At 39.9% G+C, this 17833-nt stretch overlaps 1 protein-coding gene across 4 annotated transcripts in view; it reads left to right on the top strand.

The window, feature by feature from the left end:
• Positions 1 to 17141, top strand: part of ACOX1 (acyl-CoA oxidase 1) — a 44483-nt gene extending 27342 nt beyond the window's left edge. For all 4 annotated transcript variants that reach the window (XM_067776907.1, XM_067776905.1, XM_067776904.1 and 1 more), the window contains 7 exons: positions 14563 to 14722; positions 14792 to 15084; positions 15150 to 15555; positions 15631 to 16137; positions 16211 to 16316; positions 16384 to 16536; positions 16595 to 17141. In XM_067776907.1, coding sequence (XP_067633008.1) covers positions 14568 to 14722; positions 14792 to 15084; positions 15150 to 15555; positions 15631 to 16137; positions 16211 to 16316; positions 16384 to 16536; positions 16595 to 16855 — 1881 coding nt within the window. In that variant the 5' untranslated portion in view covers positions 14563 to 14567 and the 3' untranslated portion in view covers positions 16856 to 17141. The remainder of the gene's footprint in view (positions 1 to 14562; positions 14723 to 14791; positions 15085 to 15149; positions 15556 to 15630; positions 16138 to 16210; positions 16317 to 16383; positions 16537 to 16594) is intronic.
• Positions 17142 to 17833: the final 692 nt, after the last annotated feature.

Raw genomic sequence — 17833 nt, 5'->3', positions numbered from 1 at the left:
AAAACGCACATATTTTAAATACGTCAATAAATAAGACCACTGCATGCCTATTCAAAGTCATTCCAGTCATTGTTAATGGACCTAAGGCAATTGTTAAAATCTACGCAGTGATGGATGAAGGGTCATCAGTCATACTTTTGAAAGAAAATATTGCCAACATCTTAGGTGTTCGAGGATGCATCGCACCACTCACATTGCAGTGGTACAAGGAAAAACAAACTACAGAGAAGTCACGCATGGTCAATCTAGAAATTTGTGGTTTAGATTCAGCATCGTATCATCTTAAGAATGTACGAACAGTGAAACACCTCGATCTGCCGACGCAGTCGTTTCGCAAAGGTGCGCATGAACATTTGGTACATTCATGTGTAGCAGATTATGAAAACGTGAAGCCGTCATTGTTGATAGGTCTTGATAACATCTTTTTATGTACACCTAATGATACGATTGATTCCGGACCGGACCAGCCTATCGCAGTGGCCACCAAATTGGCTGGCGTACGGACCAGTAGGATCAGTCAGTACAGCCAAGATGCTCCATGTGTGCCAGTCCGTCAGAGAAAATCACTTACATCAGCTTGTCGCGGACTGTTGAAAACTTTGGTGTCAAGCATTCAAACGCGACTTTGGAGTCAAATGAAATCAGCCGTTCCAGGCGCATTCTGGAAGAAACCACCATATATCTTGTGAATCGTTATGAAGTAGGATTGCTTTGGCGCGAGGACCATATCCAACTGCCCCTCAGCTATGATATGGCCAAGCGAAGATTAATTAGTGTCTAAAACAAACTGATGAAAGATGCCAGCTATGCCGCCACCTTCAAAGCAGAAATAACAAATTATATCGATAAGGGATATGCACACCCGTTAACAATGCATGAAGCACCGCACCATACATCTACGACTTGGTATTTACCTCATTTCGGTGTAATAAACCCCAACAAGCCGAATTAGATGCGCATCGTATTGATGCAGCTGCTGTTGTGGAAAATACATCACTGAACTCTACACTATTGAAGGGACCAGAACATGCTCAATCATTAATGGCAATTATGTACAAAATTCGCCAACGTAAAATTGCTGTCGCTGGGGATATCGAGGCCATGTTCTCCCAAATAAAGGTTAGACCGGAAGACATGAATGCGCAACGATTTTTATGGAGGGATGGCAACCAATCCGAGCCTATACGAGTATACGTAATGTCGTCCATGATATTTGGTGCAACTTGCTCACCATGTTGCGCTGAGTACGTGAAAAATAAAAACGCTGATCAGTTTGTGCAATCCATGCCGCGTGGTGCCAAAGCAGTGATACACAACACTTACGTAGACGACCTGGTCATCAGTCTCGACGATGAGCAAGAAGCGGCCGAAGTTGTTAATGAAACTATAGTTATCAATGCCAGAGCAGGATTTAACTTGAGACATTTTGTATCCACTGCCAAGCAACTGCAACAACAGTTAAATGGACACACCATAGCCGAATCAAATTTCGTCAATATGGACCAATAACAGACCGACAAAATTCTTGGTATGTATTGGAACAGCAATAACAATGTTTTGGTATTTCATTTTATGTTCTACAAAATATGTCGAGACGTTATCGATTGTGTACGTGGTCCAACCAAACGAGAACTACTTGCCATCGCCATGTCTATCTATGATCCGTTTGGAATTCTGGCGAATGTTACCATTACCGTCAAAATACTTATCCAAGCTACTTGGAAACAAAGCATTGAATGGGACGATCCTTTACCAGCGGAGCTTAACAAACAGTTGGCAATATGGTGGTCATCCTTTCAGAATGTGGAGCAGTTCGCAGTGCTCAGATGCCTCTCACCCCGCTACTCAACGGCAGGCGAAATACAGTTACACATCTTCGTAGATGCAAGCGACACAGCTTATGCTGCAGTGGAATATTTAAGAATCAAGCAAAATGGCAGTATCGACGTCGCATTTTTGCCCGGAAAATCGCGGTGCGCCCCCAAACGAGAAATTCCGTTCCACGATTAGAACTGCAAGCCGCTGTGATGGGTAGAGCCGTTTAAAGAGTTCCATAGAAGAGTGTCTTGAGCGAAAAATGCACAGTATAACGTTTTGGAGTGACTCTAAAACCGTATTACTATGGATTCGTTCTAACACGCGAAATTTCAAACAGTTTCTCGCCAATCGTATTGCGGAGATACTAAACAACACCGCACCCTCATAGTGGCGGTGGATACCATCGGCAATAAACGTAGCCGATGCCGCAACAAAAATAATGTCACCACCCATACTCCAATCAGATTCACCGTGGGTAAAAGGTCCCAAGTTCCTACATGTCAGCGAAGACATGTGGCCGGAGGAACCCTTGCACATGCATTCTGAGCACTGCGACAAAGAAGAGACGCACAAATGTTTGCTGGTCACAGCCAAAAAGGTAAAGCACATTGTGGAAATTAGCAAGTTTTCGTCATATTTGAGACTGTTGCGAGTTATTGCCTGGGTTAAACGTTTTGTGGATAATGTAAAGGCTAAACAGAGCAGACGCGGAGAACTTACAGCAGAGGAACTGACTGAGGCCGAAATCTACCTTTGCCAAAAGGGCCAACATGAAGTTTTTTCATAAAGATATCTACGCTCTACAAAATAACCAATCTGTGCCGAAGTCTATCGCACTATACCAGCTTACCCCGAAGCTCGATGAAAAGGGTATCCTACGGGTGAACGGCAGAATCGATGCAGCTTACTGTCTTCCATACTCAGCTCGAAACCACATTATACTGCCGAATGGTCTAGCCCTCTTAGTAACGGACTACTACCATACAAAACGTCATCATCATAACGATCAACTTATAATCAACGAAATGAGACAGCACTTCTGGATACCCCGGTCCCGTCATCTATTGAAAACTGTTAAAAGAAACTGTCCTGTGTGTATTAAAAGTAGCGCTAAACCTATTGTGCCGCGGATGGGTCAATTGCCACCGGACCGCCTTACGCCCTATGTGCGCCCATTTACATATGCGGTGTAGATTATTGTGGGCCATTCCTTGTCGCCATCGGCCGACGTCGTGAAAAACGCTGGGTAGCGCTATTTACTTGCCTGAGAACACCAGCCATCCATATAGAAATCGCTGAGGACTTATCAACCGATGCCTTCATTATATGTATGAGAAACTTTGTTAACCGTAGGGGCGTGCCCTTTCGTTTGAGAAGCGACAACGGCACCAACTTTATTGGGGCCCAAAAGGTACTGGAAAAGGATCAGCAAATCTTTGATTTCGACGCAATATAACAGGAGGCCGCTAAAAATAGAATTGAATGGGTTTTCAACTGCCCAGTTCATCCTGCCGCTGGTGGATGCTGGGAGCGTCTGGTGCAATGTGTTAAACGCATATTACAAAGAGTTCTCAAAGACGAAGCACCACGCGTCGAAACATTGCGAATCGTGCTTATCGAAGCTGAAAATATAATAAACAGTCGTCCGTTGACAGACATCCCAGTGACGCCCGACAACCCTGAACCATTGACACCAAATATTTTTTTATTAGGTGGCCTGAATTGGACACAGACACCACCTGCCAGTGAGGAGAATGTCTGTTTAGGTAAACAGTGGCGTATAGCACAAAACTTAAAAAACCGTTTCTGGAAACGGTGGATATCAGAATATTTGCCCCAATTGCTCCTTCGGCAAAAATGGCGTGAAGAAGTTCGACCGTTGGTGTGTGACTCACAGCTCCCAAGAAGTCAGTGGCAAACAGGCCGCATAACCGAAGTCATTACCGCAAAGGATGGTCAGGTGAGGAGCGCAACGGTGCGAACAAGCCACGGTATCCTGCGAAGACCTGTAAGCTAGCCGCTTTAGCGCTGTGAATCCCCATGGATTCACGGAGGGGTGGAGTGTAACTGGTCCATTATCGTATTAACAAACGTAACCCTGCGTATTGCTGAATATTTGCCTTATTTCTTTATTTCTTGTATTTAGTATTGCTGAATATTTATCATATTTCTTTATGTTCTTCTATTTCACTCGTTCAATTTATTCGTTGTTAACTTTTCTTTGTAACTTATAAGTTCAGTTAAGTACTGGACGCCAACAAAGTGTAAGACGCTCAAGACTTATAAATTAAATGTTCATTTTAAACTAGCAAAACATTTATTTTTTACTTGCCAGTAGCATCAATGACAAATATCCTGTTGGAATGCCATGTGATTCCGATCAGCATATTTACTGGCGTGACAAACGGACGAGTCTGGGAGCCACTCATTTAAGGAAGGTTGGAGAGGACGCGTTTCTAATCCTCCAGTGCTTCCAGCTTAAGGCAACAAAAGCGTGTTTAAAATCTAACTGATTACTGATTCCTCAGCTTGTGCTGCTTTTATACTCTCGGTTTTCTCGATCGCCCATTTCTCCTAAGGTCTAGTCATTTCGCGAACATGGGTTCGAAAACAGTTGTATCTCATGCTTGGTTACCCAGCTATATATGTACATGTATATTTGTAGTTTATGCTTTTCTTCTAGCCATATGTGTGTGGATGTGTGAGTACAACTTCTGCTCTTAGCTGATGACTACATTTGTGTATGTGAGATATCTCTTCACTTCGAGCTGCTAGTTATGTGTGTGCATGTACATAAGTTTGGCTGCTTGCTGTATTTGTTGTTGTGATTATTTACTAACAGACAAATTTTCCGATCCAACCGCTGCTAGCCTCTCCAAATGAACCACCCTTCTATTTCGTGGTTTCCCAATTGTTTGTATGCGGTAGACGGCATTACAGATCCGCTTCACAACTTTGTACGGGCCTTCCCAACTGCACCGAAGTTTAAATGGAACACCTTGCTGCCGGTTAGGGTTGTATAACAGTACCAAATCTCCCTCCAAGAAACCTTCCGAATTGTTGTTCACGTCGTACTTGTGTTTCATCTTACTACTCATTAACCTGGTTCATTGCCTCACACTCTGTTGTTTGGCCACTGGAATACTTCGAAGAGGTTGAGCTTGACGGATTGGCTTTGCATTATCAGTATCGTTCTGACGTTTCATACCAGTAGTTTGCCCTGGCTTGAAGCGACCCTTGTATTCTTTCCAAGAAATTCTTTCCTTCGTTTTAGTGCATCCATTTTAGCTTATCAATGCCAGTGTTCTTTCCGCAGGTACATTTGGTATTGATTTGTGTGTTCCATTCGTTCCAACAATCTGCACTCGCTTCTTGCTGAGTCCCTTCTCAAAACTAAAGTTAAGTAGCACATCCTTCTTCTTATAGCGCATAATCCTTCTCTGCATATCGATCCTGATGGCATAGTCAACTAAGAAGTCCACTCCCAATATGACTCCACAACGATCTCTGCCACAACGAATTTGTATAGAACCGTGACCTTTATTTATTTTATTTATTTATCAGTCCACAAATAAACAATTATACATTAATTAAATACATTAATTCACAGATATAATACACGATATAAACAACAATAGCAGTCATCAATTTTAAAGTAATATTTAAAAAGTATTTAATTAAACGCTTGACAATTTCAATTCAAAACTTAGAAGTAAGCAGAAGTTAAAATGTTGTAAATGTGTTAAAATGTATTCATGAAGGAGCTATTAAGTAATAATTTATGAAATTGACAATAGAACAAATTAATAGTAGATAAAGTTTATACAGAATAGAATTTATACAGAATAAATTTGAGTACATACATATAAAAATAATGATCACAAAACGCAATTTTGCAAACAAGTTTCAAGTAACTGGTACTTCATATTTGATACAGAGGGTTGAACAGTATTATCAGAGACAATATTAAAATAGAGATGTTGCAGGCGCAAACTTCGGTGGAAGGCAGCGGAGCATAACAAAATTCTAGTAGGTCACTTCCACCACATCAAAAACTTTAACACAATTTTTAACATAATTTAAGCACACAAATACACTGATTGGAGTTTTAGAGAGTAAAAGTTAAAATTCTGAACACATTAGCTGAATAAAAAGTGTACAAATAATTGTTAAATAACAAATACAGACAGTGGTAGTTTAACAAATTCTGCTGTGGTAAGTGGTGAATGTGACCTACTAGAATTTTGTGAAGCTTGCTTCACACGATTTTTCCTGCAACATCTCTATTCTTAATATTATCTCTGGTATTATCACGGTTTAGCGTTCTTTGCGTTATTTCAAATTAAAAATTTAATGTAGTTAAAAGGTATTTTTTAATACCAAGAAACGAGTCGCAGACGTCTAAATTTTTACAGTGTTTATTAAAATCATGACAAACAGCGAAGTGTTTCGTGCATTTCATAATTCGGTCTGCATGTAGCTACAAAAATTGATTGAAAATGTCTAGATGGCCTAATTGGAACATTAAACTTACTTTCACCAAGCAAAAATGGACTATTTATCGACTCTCTTATTAATTTAACAATAAATAAGACACCAAGCATCTCCCTGCGGCTCTGCAACGTGGGCAACTGTATTAGTTTTAACCGGCTGCAATAGGGTGGAAGATTTTTAGAAGGGTCCCATGGTAAGTGTTTTAAAGCGAAAAGCAAAAATTGTTTCTGGACCGATTCCAGCTGTCAGAATGAACCTGATAACGCGGATTCCAAATTATTGAAGCGTATTCCAAAGTAGGCCTGGCCAATGATATAAAAAAAGTTTTTGTGACGTATGGGTCATTGAATTCTTTAGACCAACGTTTAACGAAAGCCAAAGTACCTTTAGCGATATTCACGCAAGATTCAATATGAAGTTTAAAATTCAGTTTTGGGTCCATTGTAACGCCTAAATCAATAAAATTAGTGACTTGCTTGATTAAATAGTCGCCAATAACATAATCATGAACTTACATTTTGGTAGGTTTAGTGACATGGCGTTTACAGTCAACTAGACTATTCAGATCAGCCTGAATACTTGCCCTATCCGGGTGAGCGGATAGGCATTATAAGTTTTACATCATCAGCGTACATCAACGGCTTGCAGCGCTTCAAAGCACTAGGAAGTCATTAATGAATAACAGGGACAAACCCGGACCAAGGTGGTTGCCTTGAGGAACACCAGAAGTTACGTTTACGAACCGAGACCAACAAATATTAAGGCTAGGTGCGAGTACGCCTAAATTTTGGGTACCTAAACTAATATTCCACTGGAACTTTCCAGCACTGCAATAATTTAGGAAAAAGCTGTCAAAACTCTGCGAGTTGATTTGTAAACTTAAATTGTTTATTTTGCTAAGAAAATAATAACAATACGGAAAATTTGGTATTTTTGATGCGTTTTCACGCTTAAAAAGAAGAGAGGTCAATTAGGGTCCGCGGTAAGTACCTATCTCAAGATAGCAGTTCAAGAAAATGTAGTGGCTCCGTTTTAAAAGGCTTTTTTCGGGCATAGTGGTGTACGTGCACAATGACCTTTTCCACAATCTCGAATTCAATACTGTGATGTCGGTACGCCTCCAATAACTTCTTTAGGCCAATTAGTAAACTTGGCTGCCAAATATGTTCAAAATGCGGTCCATATTTAAGAAGGATCCCATTCTTGTGTCGTCAACATCAGCTTGAACAAAATTGAGCCCACCGTACAATCGATCGGACCTGAATCGCCGCAGGGATCATCGCTCTATGATCTATGATTTACTTACATTGAAGGACGAGCCATTTATTTGCATATACAATATTGAAAAATCAATACTTTTGTTTATGAAATTTGACATTTGAATTTAGGTTGAAAAGTATGCTCATACAAATTTTAAGTTTTTCTTTTGCACTGCCTTGCCGACAGTTTCCAGTGATTTAGGTCTTTTCTCTATTTAGGTAGAAATTTAGGCAAACTCGCACGCAGCCTAAATATAACTGTTTGCTTTCTTTCCTTCACATAAGAAGAATAAAAGTATAGAATGAAAAACTTTATCAAATTCCTTACTAAAATCAGTATAAATAACATCAGCTTCACAATTAGTCTTAAAACTGGTGGATACAAAGGTTGTAAACCCAAGCAAGTTGGATACCGTTGATTTACCCTTGCAAAAGCCATGTTGGGAAAAGTCATTAATGAAGATACTCTAAAAGCAATCTGTTTTGTGATAATCGATTCAAATAGCTTAGGAATAGTGTTGAGTTTGGCTATTCCTCTGTAATTTATAAAACACGTTCTGCTTCTATTTTTATGCAGTCGTATAATGAATGATTCTTTCCACTTCTTGGGGAATACCCCTTGCTTCAGGGACGCATTGAACACACAGGCTAGAGGTCGATATAAGTATCGAGCATAAGATTTCAGCAGTACCGACGGAATTTGATCCGGACCACTAGAGTAAGACATTTTTAGATTTTCCAGATGAGTTAAAACATCATCAGTACATATATATGGGACTGCCTGAGAATCCAGAGGAGACAATCTGAAAGGATAATTCGATGGCGGGTGATAGGTCTTTGATTAATAAGAATCGAAGAAATCCGCAAACAAATTAGCAATTTCAAAGCTGTCGTGGAAATCTGATCATTTAGCTTCATTGTAGAAGGAAACCCTTTTATCTTCCTTTTCGAATTAACGAAGCTGTAAAACGACTTAGGATTGTCAAAAATTTGGCTTTTAATCCTACTGATATAGTTCTGGTAACAAATTGTGTTCAATGTGTTATATTTGTGGCGTAAAATTGAGTAGGCGGCATAGGCAGTCATTCATACAGAAAGTTTGTAACGTTTGAATGAACGTGTCTTCTGATTTTTCAGGCGTTTCAATTCTTTAGTGCTCCAAGCCGATGATGATATTGCAGTGGTTTCGGACATAGGTATGCATTTTTTAAATATTTCGTATAATACGTTATTAAAATGGGATATACTCCTATCAATATCCCCATCGTACTCAGGCCAATTTATTCTCTATACTTCGAGTATTACTTTAGACCAATTGGCTTTTCTAAACAGAAATCGGTGAGGGGTCTTTCGCACTACGTTGGAGATATGCTCAGATAGATTGTGAGATTCCATAAACATCGCGAGAGCAGGATGATACACATCTTCAGGCAGGGCAAGGGGATCGCATCGATTTACAAAACAATTTGATTCGTCTGAAAAAAATTAAATCCAAGCATTTACCGAATTTATTCTGAATGTTGTTCACTCGAAAGAGTCCAACATCTGCAAACTCGTTTAGGAAATCATAGTGGATAGCACGAGAAGAAGTAGGGACTAGCTTCCCGTCGATAAGACTCCATGTCACACATGGCAGATTAAAATCGCCAAGTACAGTGACAGAATCACAGGCCCTGGCAGTACTGCACACAGATTTCACTATTTAGGAATGATTCAAATATAAGGAAATGTCAGATTGTGGGGGAATGTAGTTGGCTATAAAATATTTGTAGGTTGAGGAAAGTTTTACTCTCACACCAAGAAGCTCAGCATCGTCAAAGTCAGGAAAATGTAGTTCCTTCGCGGAAAACCTAGTGTGAACGGCAATTAACACACCACCAGCTCTGGACAGTCGGTCTTTTCTAAACACTTGAAACGAACTCGATAAAACTTCAGCAATAAATACTGTTGATTTTAACCAAGTCTCAGTAAAAACGAGTACGTCATAAGAACTCTCATGACTCAGTAGAAAAATTTCCGTTAGCTTGGTTTTCAACCCCCTAACGTTCTGATAAAACATACTAAATGAGATATTATTTACGTTTGATAAGACATAATTTAAGTTTGTACCACTTCTGGAGTGTTGCCTGGCAAGTTGTTTGAGGTATTTAAAGTAGCGCGGTCACGGTTCGACTTTCTAGTAAACAAGTACACCACAGAGTGTTTCGGCCAGGAAGTAGAATCGAGTACCCTATCAAAAAATTTGTTAGGAACTAAGATTCCGAAAGAAGAAATCTCTCTCGCAGACTTAATTAAACTTATAAACATTAATATTGCTGTTAAGTTCAACATCAAGCTTGGAGCAAACGTAGTTAAATATATCAGCTTCCGTCAGCGATGCGTGGAGCCGAGATACAAAAATGGACCTACGGGGGGAACAGCAGTCACCTCCCTAGGAGCACCAGGTTCTAAAGCAGCCGATTCAGGAACAGGGGCTTTGTGATCAGGGTTGCGAGTGTGGTTGTTGTAACTGCAGTCGAATCAGTACAGAATTGAGTTGAATAGCATGAATATTAACAGCATCAGAATCATCAGCATTAACAGAATCAGTACTGTTCCCGACAACATTCGCTTTGTTTGTTGAAGCTGGATTCTTGTAAAAAAGCTCACTATTGTTATCAGCAGAAATTGGACTTGCACAAACAGGTGATCGGGCGAGCAAATGGCAATGTATACATGGCTGCATTAGTGTAGGCATGCGCGGTTCCAGGGAGGGAACTTTTTTTGTATTGACTATAATGAAGTATATAATACTAATCTACATAGTAATTTCTTATCACACAACGGATTTTTACAACTTTTTAATTTTTCTTGCTTTTTTACGTTATTATTACATATATTTAAAAAAAAAGTGTTTTTTGATGAAATTTTTTATATCAGCCATCTCTGCAAATAAATCCTTACATTTAAGGTCCAAGGTGAGCATTGTGGACTCCAATGTAGCTTTATGGGATGCCAACAAAGCGTCATAGGCGTTACAAAGCTTGCCGTAAGCATTTAGGCAATCCGTGCACATATAACTTAAGTGGCGGTACTTCGTAAGCAAATTCACGTCCTACTTTGAAAAGTTGCCTTCACAGCAAGAACGATGGTAGACATTTTTGCGAAAGCCACCACAAGGCACAATAAGGGTATCCGAACGCGAAAAATGCTTGTCACACTTGACACAAAACTTATCCATTACACCAGATATTGTAATAGGAAAAATAAATAAATAAAATCTGGACGAAAAGAATAAAAAACAGAGAGCGACGTGTCTTAGTCTGTTCGGCACGAAATTTCAGATCCAATTAAGACTTCACATACCACTTCTCTCTGGATGGTTATACTCGCCACTGACCGTACGCAATCTTGCTTCATGTAATGGCCTTACTCTCCTGTTCACCAAATCAGATCGGATTATGGAATGAGATGCGCCCTATCTATAGTCAGTAAACGTTCCTTGCCATCCACATATCCACTCACGGTGAGACTGCTCGATTTTCTTCCGATTTGTGATACAGAGATATCGCGACATTCAACAGCTGGAGCTAGCTCTCGAACTTTACATCTGGCTCGGTCTTGCTCATCTCCTGCTTTGTACTTAAGACCACCCATGCTGTTGGAACCACTATGGTCAAGACCGCAATGACGTGCAATGTGACCTGGCTTCCGGCATTTGATTACTCTATCACTCCGCTTTTGCGATACTTTCAGTGCCTCCAATATTATGTTCACCCAGTCTGGCCTTTCCACTTCCACACGGAGTGTTTTGAAAGCTGGCTTACACAGAAGCGATGCTGTTTCCTGAATCAGAGTATGTTATACCGTTTCTGCGAATGTAGGTTTTGGGTTTGCGTATGTCGCGGGTGCGTTCGCATTTGCTAGATGGGCCAGCCTTTCAACATCTGACGCAAACTCCTGCAAAATCTCATTAGTTTTTTGGTAACGGTTTTGCAATTCTATTTCATGTATCGGCTTCCTGTGTTCGCTTCCGTATCGCCTTTCTAGAGCGCCCATCAATGTTTCGTTCTCCTTCGGGGATCGTCTGTAGGGTTTCGGCTGCTGGCCCCTTCAATACGAATAAAGCAGCAACTTTATCTTCAGCATTCCAGTTGTTCACTGCTGCTGTCTACTCAAACTGTAGCTTAAAGACCTGGAAAGGAACAGAACCGTCAAAGGATGGTGTTTTTACCTTTGGATTAATCGCTGAAATAGACGGGCGATTAAGTTGCAACTCCTGGATACGACATCTTAACGCGTCTATCTCGACATCAGTGTTGTCATCGAGTTGTAAAATCCTGCTCTTCTAGTTTCGCAAAGAGCTGCGATGATATCTGTCCCGAAATTTGTGCCGACATTTCACATATACGTGCCTCTTGCGCTTCCAGTTGAGATGCCATATAGGTCTTCTTTTTTTCCAATTGTGCTTCAATCTTCGATGTTATGCGGGTCTCCTGTGACTCCTGTGAAACGTGTCTGCTGTACTTCAAGCTGTGCTGACATATCGGTTGATGTTGGTGACGAGATTTGCTTCAGCACTGCTACAATCGCGTTAGTTTCAACACTTGCCAATGGATTCGGAGTCTCTTATCTTTTCCTCCATTTTAGTCGCTGACTCCTCCACATCAGGATGAAAAGTGTGTTCATCCACGTCGATTCTTTCAAATTCCAAAGCTTCTCTTAGTCGTATTTGTAGCTCGGATTTATTGCCAGTATTATTTAGTCCACGGGCTTCCAACTCCGTTGCTGAATTTTCAATTCATTCAACTTGGCCATGTCCTTGTTGTCCTCTGGAATTTATTCATCAACTCCTCTTCTGACACTAATTGTAACGAATTCTGGGGATTTCTGATAATTATATGCACCTTCTGCTAACGTTCGAATCGCTGAACTGTTGAATAAATAACTCCAATATTCAGTATTGCAAAATGGTCTTCATTTAGACAATTTTGGTGTAGTACAATTTTATACTTCACTACCACGTACTTCACAAAAGCGTGTTTAAAATCAAGCTGATTACTGATTCCTCAGCTTGTGCTGCTTTTATACTCTCGGTTTTCTCGATCGCCCATTTCTTCTAAGGTTTAGTCATTTCGCGAACAATTGTTCGAAAACAGTTGTATCTCATGCTTGGTTACCCAGCTATATACATGTTTATTTGCAGTTTATGCTTTTCTTATAGCCATATGTGTGTGGATGTGTGAGTACAACTTCTGCTCTTAGCTGATGGCTACATTTGTGTATGTGAGATATTTCTTCACTTCGAGCTGCTGGTTATGTGTGTGCATGTACATAAGTTTGGCTGCTTGCTGTATTTGTTGTTGTGATTATTTACTAACAGCATAGTGATGATAATATTCGCCACAAAGTGTTAAATAAAATACTACCGAGCTACGAATAATAAGTTCCTAATTTTAAAGCTATCCGCGAGAAACTTGGCCAGAGATTCAGCAGTTAAATCCGTTTAAACTAGCAACCACCTTGGCCATATCTAAAGTTCGTTCTCCAAAGCAAAGGGAACGAATGTTGTTATATATCGGACATACCCAATAAAGTGAAGAACGTCTTCTGTCTCCTGCAAGTTACATACTGTGCCCCCGTGGGACTGGCTGCATATGCACTGTAATCATAAGGGAAATACGAACTTCCGAACGGTACTAGGGTCGGGTAAAGGTCGTTGGTAGTAGACTTCTGAGCCATTTCAAGGAACCTATTTGTATTATACTCAGATTAGCGTTCTAAGAGCGAGGAAGTGAAGGTCTCTATATTAGCTGATGGAAATTGTGTAATGAATGGTAGATTGACGGTGTTAGCAAGTTCTTTCCAAGTGTTTATCCAAGAAATTCCCAGGTTTGCAGTCTCCTCTGCTAGACTAAAGCAACGAGCGATATAGAGCATGTGCAGGCGAAGCGTATGTAAATACAGGGGCTGTATTAGAGGGAAGGAAGACCAGTTTCTTTATGAAAAATCTAAGAAGTTTCTCAACTTGGTCGAATTCGTTAACCCCATACCTGCACGCCGTAAAACATAATGGACCTGGAAGCAGGCTCGAAGATTTTTATTTTCTGCGACAAGCAGATGCGAGGGTTATTGAAAAATCTAAGAAGTTTCTCAACTTGGTCGAATTCGTTAACCCCATACCTGCACGCCGTAAAACATAATGGACCTGGAAGCAGGCTCGAAGATTTTTATTTTCTGCGACAAGCAGATGCGAGGGTTATTAATATTCGCCCGGCGGGTTAGGGGATCAGAATATACCCGCGGTAGGTATGCCTGTCGTAAGAGGCAAAATACCAGATTCAAGGGCTGTGTAGCGCAACCCTTCAGGTTGCCAGCGAAATATATAGCTTCTCCAAACCCAATTGTCAACCTCACCTATCCGCGGCGAATCCTGTTTCACTAACAGACGAGGCTCTGACGACCCCAAGCTCCTCATGGAACTTGGGGGTGGGGAGGGAGAGAATGGCCTGAAGGTTTAATGTGGCCACATAAATCGTTCCCGAGATGGTCGGGCTAGCACTTTAATGGTGCTATGGTACCGGATTTGTATCCGGCAAAAGATCATCACATCGATAACACTACCCAAAGCCTTCGTGGAGCAACCTTATCGCTACAACAACAACAACAACAGGGTTATTAATATAGTTCAGCCACGAGTCCAAATGTTTATTAAAAGATAGTTGACAAGTAAGAAGCGCATCTAAGTATTTGTATTCGTTAACTACTTCAATAACCGGGGGCTCTACCAACTTTCCGAAATACCATGATTTTTGGCTTGTTCAATTTGACAGTTAGTGTACATTGACTACAATAGCTGTGAAGGAAGTAGCTATTCAGGTGATTCCGCAAGCAGGACCAGATCATTTGCGTACATAAGCACCTTCACATTAATATTATTCACCCTGACACTTTATATTTGTATGTGTACATACATATAGATACATATATATATATGTGTTTTTTTTTTCAGAGAAAATGTTTCTGGAGGACCCCGAGTTAGATGATGACCTTCCTATTTCCTATATGTCTCCCAAGGAACTATATGAACACAGCGTAAGAAAAGCAGTAATTATTGCCCAAAGACTGCGTGATTTACGAACTGAAGGAGAGGACAATATTGATACATACACGTAAATTTTATTTATTCGTTCAATGTAAACGTATAAATCAAAACATACATATATATATATATATATTAGTGCTCTTTTTGGCGGTGCGCTTGGTTCAGCGCTCATCAAAGAAGGGAACCCAATGATGCTACATTTTGTGATGTTCGTGCCTACAATAATGGGTCAAGGTACGACAGAACAACAAATTGAATGGTTGACCAAAGCTTGGGATTGTAGTATACTTGGTACTTATGCTCAAACTGAATTAGGACATGGCACCTTTCTACGCGGCTTAGAAACTCGTGCCGATTATGATGTCAAATCACAAGAATTTGTTTTGAACACACCTACTCTCACCGCTTACAAATGGTGGCCAGGCGGCAGTAAGTATTAAAAAAATATTTTATTCCTTTTACCAAAGTGTAATCTATATGTTTCATTTTTAAAGTGGGGCACACTACAAATCATGCCATTGTTGTGGCACAATTATACACTAAAGGCGAATTCCGTGGTCTTGCACCTTTCATTGTTCAATTACGTGATTTAGAGACACATATGCCTCTGCCTGGGATTGATGTTGGTGATATAGGTAATAAAATCGGTATGAAATCTGTAAACAATGGCTATTTGGGATTAAAGAATGTAAGAATACCATTGAAAAATATGCTAATGAAGAATCAAAAAGTGTTGCCGGATGGTACCTACATGGCACCGAAAAACAGTGTACTTACTTACGGGACTATGATGTTTGTGCGGTGTGCTCTAATTCGTGATTTATCGCAAACCTTAGCGAAAGCATCAACAATTGCTATGCGCTATTCGGCTGTTCGTCGCCAAAGCCCCATAGATCCTAAGTAAGTATTGTACATACATATACATCATTACTATGTTCTTTTGTTTCATATCCAGATATTTGTTTTTTGTTGCAGTGCTCCTGAACCGCAAATCATTGATCACACTACACAGCAATTGAAGGTTTTTCCACAAATAGCTAAAGCGATAGTATTTAAAACAACTGGCGAACATATATGGAATATGTACAATAATGTAACTGGCGAAATGGAGCAGGGTAACATGGAACGATTGCCTGAAATGCATGCTCTCTCCTGTTGTCTTAAAGCAATTACTAGTGCAGATTCAGCGGCTGCAGTAGAAATTTGCCGCCTATCATGCGGTGGTCACGGTTACATGGACTGCTCAAATTTTCCTACCATATACGGCATGACAACTGCTATTTGCACTTACGAAGGGGAAAATACAGTTATGTTGCTACAAACAGCGCGGTATTTAGTTAAAGTATATGCACAAGCGTTAAATGGGGAATATTTGGTACCGACAGTTACATATATAGGAGAATCTATTAAGAACAAGAGGTTTGGAGCTTTCGATGGTTCATTAGAGAAAATCGTACAAGCTTTTAAATTTGTGGCAGCAAAGTAAGTTAAGCTATGTATTTATAAATAAAATCCTTATTATACCAATTTAATTTAATGCAATTACATATAACAGTAAAGTACGTATCGCATACGAACGTATGGAAAAATATCGTAAAGAAGGTTACGAACCAGAAACTGCAGCGAATCGGGTTGGAATAGAATTGACACAGGCAGCGGATGTAAGAAACTTCCAAAGTAATTAAGCAAATCATATGTACAACGCATTTTTCCCCCTATTTCATACAGATACACGGTCGCGCTTTCATCGTTCAATCGGCGTATATTGAGCTAAATAACCTAATAAGACAGGTCTCACCTGAGTTGGGTGCTATATTAAAAACCATTTTGGAATTATATTTGATAGATTCGTGCTTGGCACGCATTGGAGATTTCTTAAGAGTAAGAGTTTTTTGTTTTTCAATGTTTGTATCTCTTAAATCATTGTTCATGTTTACAGTTTATCAATCTAACGGATGCCGATGTCAGCATTTTGGAATTACGTTTACAGGATTGCCTTAAACATTTGCGCCCAAATGCTGTGGCACTTGTAGATAGTTTTGACGTACACGATCGTGTATTGGATTCTGCATTAGGTGCAGCTGATGGTCGCGTTTATGAACGAATTTTTGAATCAGCAAAGAAAAATCCTTTGAATAGTGAGCCGGTGAACAAAACGTTCCATCAGTATTTAAAGCCATTCATGAAGGCGAATTTGTAGACATAAGCTTCACGTGAAATGGCTTTATATGTTTAATATTCAAAAATTCATATGTCGAAAACAATGTGTTTTGGGTAATGGGTGTTTGCCCATGTTGAAATATAAACTGCTTACTCGATATGGAAAAAGTTTAAACAAAAAAAACGGTTTTTTGAAATATTAAATTTTGAAAAAAAAAGTCATAAATTTTTACTAAATACTGGAGGGATAATTTTTTTTAACTACACGCAATTTTTTATAAATTTATATAAAATTAAAAGTAATAAACATTTCAAAGAAAAAATCATGAGAATCGGTTAATTTCTGACAAAGTTATTGAATGCTGTAATGCATTGCATCAATAAATGTGGGAAAAAATGTTTAATATTCAAAAATTTGTAACGTAGCAAAATGCTACGTCACAATAACCCACTCACAAGCCCTAACATTAAATATGTACATACCCTAGCATTTAAATATACATACCCTACGATCGCCCTGCACAGCGAACAACCATCCGCACATAATATACCATGTAAATATACATACCCTACGATCGCCTTGCACAGCGAACAACCACCCGCACATAGTATGCCAAGTACCAACAGCGAACAACCAAACATACTCAGCACGTGTGGTACTGACTATCTGGCGTGCATTTTTCATTCGCTATCATAACGAGGAGTTATTGATGAGCTGAATTCTTAACCATTTTATACGCTAACAAGTATGAAATGGCAAACGCCACCACTCACTGCATACTTCACCTAGGTAAGTGAGGCTGAGGCCAAACTTCCAATGGTAGGTATCAAAGGGCCCCAAGGTGAACGGGGAAGACTCCCAGCGAACCCATCGGGCTCATGGATCTCCCCCCCTCACCTATGGGAAACCAACCTTTTCACAACCAATGGTCGCTAGGACTCTCGTCCGAGGCTCCTGAGAGGGGTACTGAATCTACCCAGCACCCATGTATACAAATACACCTATACGTTGGGTAGT

The sequence above is a fragment of the Eurosta solidaginis genome, chromosome 3 (genome assembly GCF_040869045.1).
Source record: "Eurosta solidaginis isolate ZX-2024a chromosome 3, ASM4086904v1, whole genome shotgun sequence".
Lineage (NCBI taxonomy): Eukaryota > Metazoa > Arthropoda > Insecta > Diptera > Tephritidae > Eurosta > Eurosta solidaginis.
The sequence above is the reverse complement of the archived record's forward strand: the minus strand, read 5'-3'. Positions and strand labels throughout refer to the sequence as shown.